The 7500-nt window shown below is 38.1% G+C and overlaps 2 protein-coding genes across 7 annotated transcripts in view; both read right to left on the bottom strand.

Moving 5' to 3' along the window:
* LOC143028346 (uncharacterized) overlaps positions 1–7500 on the bottom strand; it is a 411624-nt gene that overhangs the window by 136228 nt on the left and 267896 nt on the right. The gene's annotated exons all lie outside the window — the stretch shown is intronic.
* Positions 5579–6139, bottom strand: LOC143028049 (serine/threonine-protein kinase Chk1-like). Its single transcript, XM_076189690.1, has one exon. The coding sequence runs from the start codon at positions 6137–6139 to the stop codon at positions 5579–5581; it is 561 nt and encodes a 186-aa protein (XP_076045805.1).

Below are 7500 nucleotides of genomic sequence, written 5' to 3'. Positions count from 1 at the left end.
TGGTTTGGACACCTGGAAAGAATGAGTGAAGAAATATAAGAGGTGTGGAAGGCAGAGGTGGAAGGAGTGAACATGAGAGGGCGACCAAGGATGAGATGGTGTAAAAGGGGCATTAGAGAAGAGGGGATTATCTGATGAGGAGGAAAATGAGAAAACAGAAGATACGGTCGAGTGGAGAATGGTTGTGTATGGATGATGCTGTGATGCATGGGAGTGAGTGGCGGATGGGGGTGAGGGAGTATGTCTGAATATTTTGACGCAGCCTGAAGGGATTTCTCCCCGTCGTCTCTTCTTCTGCATGAGGGGACGGAGGGGCGGTCGCCGATTAAATGAAACTGCCTTGCTATACATGTACTGTGTCTTGCTGCATTGCTTCTGACCCAGGGTATATTGGACACACAACTCAAACTTTGTCTCAAAGGCTTACTTTTCATATGCAAAATGGTGCAATAAAAACGCACATTTCTAAAACACATAAGATGAATATTTCGCGGGAAGTTTTGAATAGTAATACTTCGATTTTGGCAAAGAACACCAATAAGAGTAAATTAAAATGTATGGAAGCTGTATTAATAAAGAATTACCTACCAGCAATTAATATACAATCAAATATGTGTGGAACCCTGGAGCTGTTCGGGGCATCCCACGGGGCGCCAAGAAGAAATTAAAGCCAAAGTACCTATCCTAGTTTATTTTGTATACACTGTACATATAATCATGATTTGTAGATTCAAAAATAAAATTACCAGAAGATGCCTAAAGCATGGGCGAAACGTTATAAGTAATGCATTTCTTTTTATTTCCAAAATCACTATGTGTTCTCTCTTCCTCCCACAGAAAGGAAAATAGCGAGATGGATAGAAAATTTTAAGGAAGAAGATTTCCAGTGCTGAGTATGCTATATTATTTAATAGAGTATATATATATATATATATATATATATATATATATATACATATGTATATTATATGTATATTATATGTATATGTATATTATATGTATATGTATATGTATATATATACATATATATACATATACATATATACATATACATATATATATATATATATATTTATATACATATACATATATACATATATATATATATATATATATATATATATATTACTAAAAGCTTTAGGGACTTTGGCACCAGATAGGGCCATCAAAGTTGATACCCTTTAAGCCCACATGCACCTTTTAAAAGATACAAATATGACCCTTAATACAGAGCGAGGAGTTATATTCAGCATAAGGCTATATTTCTCACCCACCCCATCCCCCAGCATCCCCTGGGTTCACCCCCCCCCCCTTAGTTCGGGGGAGTATGGAGGGAAGATCTTTCAGTGAGTGAGGTCTGACACACTTGTCACGTGTCAGCTGTTGCATGCTTCATAATGTTGATATTTGACACAGAGAGTATATATAAATATACATTATATACATATATATATATATATATATATATATATATATATATATATATATATATACATATTGTTGGTCTGACACAGTGGACACGTGTCATCTCCTGAACTGTTTGTGTCATAAATAATGTTGGCGTGTCATATGTAATACACGATGACCCCTGCGCGCCTCCTTTACGTGAAGTCACCAGGATCGAACTCGGGACTGCGCAGCTACGAAGCAAGATCGAAGCCCAACGCGTTTGAGCGAAAGAAGGATGATTCTTTTTTTTATGGTTTGAACTGAAGTTCATCGTCTCCTGAAACAACTGAACTTCTGAATATTTGGCATCAGGATCCTGTCTGAAGCCTTAAATGCCGGTTTCATGAAATCTTGCTAAAAAAAAAAACAGAGAATGTGAGTGCCAATTGCCTGATGTCTGGATTTGAGCCATATTGTATTGTTCCATTATACATGTGAATGCCAATTACATGATTCAAGCTAACTGCAACTCACGGCGTATAATGTCTTGATCTAAGTATGTACTTCACGACGTATGGAATATAGTATTGGAAGTGTTACAAATTTGGATTTGAGTCATTGCATTGGTTCATTATGTATGATATAATTGTGTTGTGAAATTATGTTGTAAGATGATATTGTTACGAAGAAATGTAAACTACAGATTTACGCTCCCGTTGTATTGTTCAGCGATAAAAAGTAGTGCTAGTGTATGTCATAGAAGGTATTACTGTATAATGACAATATGTTATATTGGAACCAATAAAATGTTGTATATTGTCAAACTGTGAACCAAGGAGGACATGTATGTGTTACTATAGAATACTGGATTTGTTAGCCTCTGAATACACAGAATGGTGACGTAGACAACGTCGGAAGATATCATCACAAAGCGTTCCTTTGGTGACTGTCCTTCACGGGAACAAGACGTGTATTGAGCAGGTAGAAGGGAACCCTTTTGGTGAGCACTGAGTGAGAATCTATTTCTTTATAATATCTTAAATATGCAGTAGTGAATGAGATGTAGAGGTCACATTATTAATAATTAATTCTGATTTGTCAGACCATTTTTTGGATGGGAATAGTAAGGAGCGAATTTATGGTGAAACCATGGCGGCGAAATAATCATTATGTCAGTGCCGAGTCAGCTGTGTAGAGTAAAGAATCATGGTACAAATGATTTGTTAATGTAATGAAGTAACTGAAATTATTTGTTAATGTCCTGAAGTAAGTGAAATGATTTCTTAAGGTACCAAAGTACCTGGATTGATTTGTTAACGTAAATTACAGATACCATAGTCTGTAGAAGCACCAACACCAGGCCCGAGGGCTTCTAATAAATGAATACGAGTACCATGAAGATTCCTTATTCCTCCTGTACCTCAAATCACATGACGGGCCACAGGCTGTGACAGAAAATTAAACAAATAGAAAATAAAACGAATTGAATGAATATGCAAACACAGTATGAAAAATAAAAAGATAAACTGAGTAACGGAATAAATGAAAATTAACAAATCCATTAATAAATAGAAAATAACAAATAAATCAATCAATCAAATACAAATTAACAAAAAATATACGCATAGTCAGATAGATTGATTGAATGAACAAGATCAATAGATTTAATTAGTGAATTGATAAATAAACTAAGAAAATAGAGACATAACCAAAAAAAAATAAAAAATTGAAAATATATATACAACTAAAACAATATGTTTTAAACCTATTTATTACATTTCTTATTTAACCTAGATTATTTCTAATTCCTTGCACTTCGAGTTTAATTAGAGGGTTTACCTATGTGACTGTATTAACCAATCATATCACTCTGATTTCATATTTGTTTTTAGTTGTTGTTTTTTCAAAATCTCTTTATATTAAGGGGACCTGTGGACGCGATCACTCGAAAAATTCTGGCACATGAACGAATTTTAGGTAAATATTTCAAAAGAATCTCTATGATGGTGGTAACACTTCGACCAAATATTACAGCTCAATTCAGTTTCTTTCTTATACAGAATAAAATAGATAAATTATTGGCAACCTCTGGCAACCCCATTGCATAAAAAAATTCTGTATATTGAAATAAAGTCAAAATTTCGATAGCCAGTTCTATCTTTTTTTCTTTTCTTTTTTTACGATATTGTGTTTATGGAGGTATCTGGTAACTCTTCCCACCACTCAGAAGCAACCTATTATTCTCTACACCTCTTAGTGCCTTTTCAAAGTTAGAGGGAGGGGCACGTCGCTTTCCAGCCTCCCAGTTTAAATCACCCTCTCCTGAAAAATCAATGTTTTTGTCCTCTAATAAGCTACATCTCTGGTTCTATTTTACATATCATTTTGATTGTTAAGCCATTGTAAAGGGAAAAAGTCATACTTTAATTTGTTAAGAAAAAAATAAAGGAAACTATACCTTAATTACTTTAATTTATCCTAACAGATTTTCACAGCATTTTTCACTATTCAAAACAAAACAAAAAAATCATGAAAAAATATGAAAATAAAATAAAATATAATCTTACCAAGTTGTTACCAAGATTTGATCTTTCATTTCCTGCATACGCAGTTGATATGGACACCTTCATGTTCAGATATATCGTCTTCACTATACACTATTATACAAAATAAAAATATGCACTACACGTAACATATACATGTGACTAAAACAGTTTAGTGGGGAATTATACTCTATTGGATAGAGTAATTATACATAAGTTCATCAGAGAAGTTGAATAACTTTTATAACACGTTCACGTATAAGAACTCCCAAGTTCCCTTAATAGGCTACCACTTATTCCGTGTGAAGCTAATTTACTAAGTAGTCTTTCGTGGGGGACGGTATCAAAAGCTTTTCCAAAGTCTAAATATATTAAATCTATATTATTTCTTATGTCATAATTAGAGATAACTGTGTTGTAAAATTCCAGCGTAGAATTAGGTTGTGCTAACTGTAGACTAGGTCAGAGGACGGGGCAGTTGTGTAGATATAGCCCAGGTTATGTGAGGACACGCCGCCTACAGAGGAGAAAGGGACTTGCAAGGTAAATTACCTCTGATGGTTGCGACGGGAATGGGGATAGTGTTGTAAGAGATGAAGAAATGGAGATAAAAAAAAATAATAATAAAAAAAAAACAGTTCAATTACGGAGGTCATTCTCTTCTACGGGTGATTTTCTGTCACAGTTACTACAGAAACTTTCTTGTACAGCTGAGGTTAAAGTGATAATGAGTTGCAACGAGAAAACATACCGAGAAGATACGCTTGCGGTCCACAACGATGCTAAATTAGAAAAATACAGTGTTTTGCTAAGGTGAAAATCGTGTATACTAAAATTAGGTAAACACACACAAACACACACACACACACACACACACACACACACACACACACACACACACACACACACACACACACATACACACACACACACACATACACACACACACACACACACACACACACACACATACACACACATACACACATACCCACACACACACACACACATACATTCAGGCTATCACCAATCTATTGTATTCAATTGAAAAGTGGTTATTGTACTTAATTGGTTTTGATTGTGGCATTGTACTTTGGATTTAAAGCCTACGATATTATTCAGCTGAGGGGATTGTTTTTCTTCTTTTTTTTGGAAGCATCATTGGTGGTGAGTGCTGGAGATGATGCACATTGCTTTAGTGAGGAGTACCATTTTTTACTTTTACTTTATTTTCATTTTCACTTTTATTTCGTTATTGTCATGTGATGGCAGTGTTTTACTTCCGTCCACTGGAAAGTAATTCAGGTATATTGATTATTATGGTAACTGGAAGACTCAGTGTTCTATCTTTTTGACATAGTCATTCCAAGTGGCGAGTCTCTGGGAAGGATCAATTACCAGAAGGCCGAAGACCAAAGAATCAAATGAGGTTTCTCTTAGTCCTAGGTACACCTTGTCCCGCTCCACCCAGTGCTTGAAGTCTGAATCCTCGAGCTGGGCTTTGATCCAAGGTCGGGCCGAGGTCAGCATGATGAAGAAGACCATCCCGCAAGACCAGATGTCAACGGGAGGACCTCTGTATGGGCTCCTGGCGAGAACTTCAGGTGCCATGAAGGCGGGGGTACCTGCAAATCCAGTCAAGAACATTATTTGCCTTCGGAGATGTATACGCAGGAGAGACCCATGTCGGCGATTTTCAGGGTTTCTCTCTCTGCGATGAGGAGGTTCGCGGGTTTAATGTCCCTGTGCACAACCCCTCGAAAATGCAGGTATCCCACACCTGCCACCAACTGGTCGAAATAGTTCTCGGCCTCCTCTTCGGTCATTTCGAGAACTTTCGATACCAGGGACCCTCTTCGGCAGTACTCCATGTACATTAGGAGGTTCCTGCCTTCCTTCTTCCAGAAAAAGAGTTGGACGATGTTTGCGTGGCTCAGTTGAATGTGGATGACTTCCTCCATGGTCGTGGAAGCTCCGTCTTCGATCTCAACTTTCTTGAAAACCATGCGCTCTTTCGTCCCTTTATTTTCGATCAAGGTCACTCTCCCGAAGCTACCTTGACCGAGGACCTTAACTTCCTTCCAATTATCATTTCCTTCGTGCCCAAGAACAAGTTCTTCATTTTTTTGCAGGTCACAAGGGAGAGCCGTTGACAGGAAGCCTTCTGCAGTGGCTTCGGCAGCAATAGGAACACAAGTGGAGCTCATTCTGAGCTTCCTGGACCATTTTCTTTTCCACGACGTCGAAGAACTCTTGGTTGCTCCTCTTGGGGATCGGTGCCACCTGCGTAGAGCTGGTGGCCAGGGGTAGTTGCTGCCGTTTGGCCCCCAACTCTTGGGGTTGGGGGGTGGTCCCACGACGTAGACGCTGCAGCTAATCACCATTCCAAAACCGAACAAAGACCCAACAATCCCAACATCGCACCGTCCAATCACACTTCTCTGCACCCCCTCTAAAGTCATTGAACGCCTAATACTTAAACTTGTCACACCACATATTCCCCTTGCTGACTCACAACACGGTTTTAGGCCACTACACTCCACAAACACTCTTCTGACAAACCTCACACAAAGAATTTTAGATGGCATCAATTCAGATAGGCCCCACCAAAGAACACTTCTTATAACATTAGACATTAGTAAAGCTTTTGATGCTATCCCCCGCCACAACCTAACAAATAAAATATATAACACAAACATGCACAATAACACCAAAAGATGGCTGGCCAATTATCTGGCAGGTAGGAATGCTTACGTGTCATATAATGGCCAATCATCGCACATCAGAAACATTAAGAACGGAGTACCACAGGGCTCAGTTCTATCCCCCACACTATTTAATCTATACATGCATGACTTACCCACGCCAGACACCTCAGAAATACAAATCTCTTCCTACGCAGACGACATAACAATCACATGCACACATCGTAACACAAACAAAGCTGCAGAAATAATCCAGCCATACCTTGACACACTCAACACATGGCTCATCACAAACAGACTCAAAATAGCTCCAACCAAATCTACAGCAACACTTCTCACCAACTGGACAAAAAAACACAAATACATACCTCATCTCTACTTCAACAGCACTCTAATACCACACACAAACACACCGAAAATTCTTGGTGTAACATATGATACATCCATGTCTTTCAAACAACACATCACAAACATAAAAAACAAATGCACACCCAGACTTAACACACTTAAGTCACTGGAACAACATTTGGACAAAACAAAGAAACTAATATAACAATATACAAACAATGCATACGCTCAGTGTTGAATTATGCGAGCCCTGCATGGGCTCCTAAACTCAGTGAGACACACCACAACACCCTTCAAATCATACAAAACAAAGCCCTAAAAACAATTACAGGCTGCACAAATACAACACCTACAGACCATTTACACCATGAAACAAAAGTCCTCAAAGTCAAGGACCACCTCGACATGAGAGGCACACAAACACTTACCGCAGCCACCACAAACACATTACACCCGCTACACTACATAGCAGAACACCCACACACACCAAGAAACATTAAAACAACACCCAAAGA

The sequence above is a fragment of the Oratosquilla oratoria genome, chromosome 9 (genome assembly GCF_046742065.1).
Source record: "Oratosquilla oratoria isolate Oo_2021 chromosome 9, ASM4674206v1, whole genome shotgun sequence".
NCBI lineage: Eukaryota > Metazoa > Arthropoda > Malacostraca > Stomatopoda > Squillidae > Oratosquilla > Oratosquilla oratoria.
The sequence above is the reverse complement of the archived record's forward strand: the minus strand, read 5'-3'. Positions and strand labels throughout refer to the sequence as shown.

Bases quoted from the DNA above. Each gene is read 5' to 3' on its own strand.
- LOC143028049 (XM_076189690.1), bottom strand. From the start codon at position 6,139: ATGAGCTCCACTTGTGTTCCTATTGCTGCCGAAGCCACTGCAGAAGGC.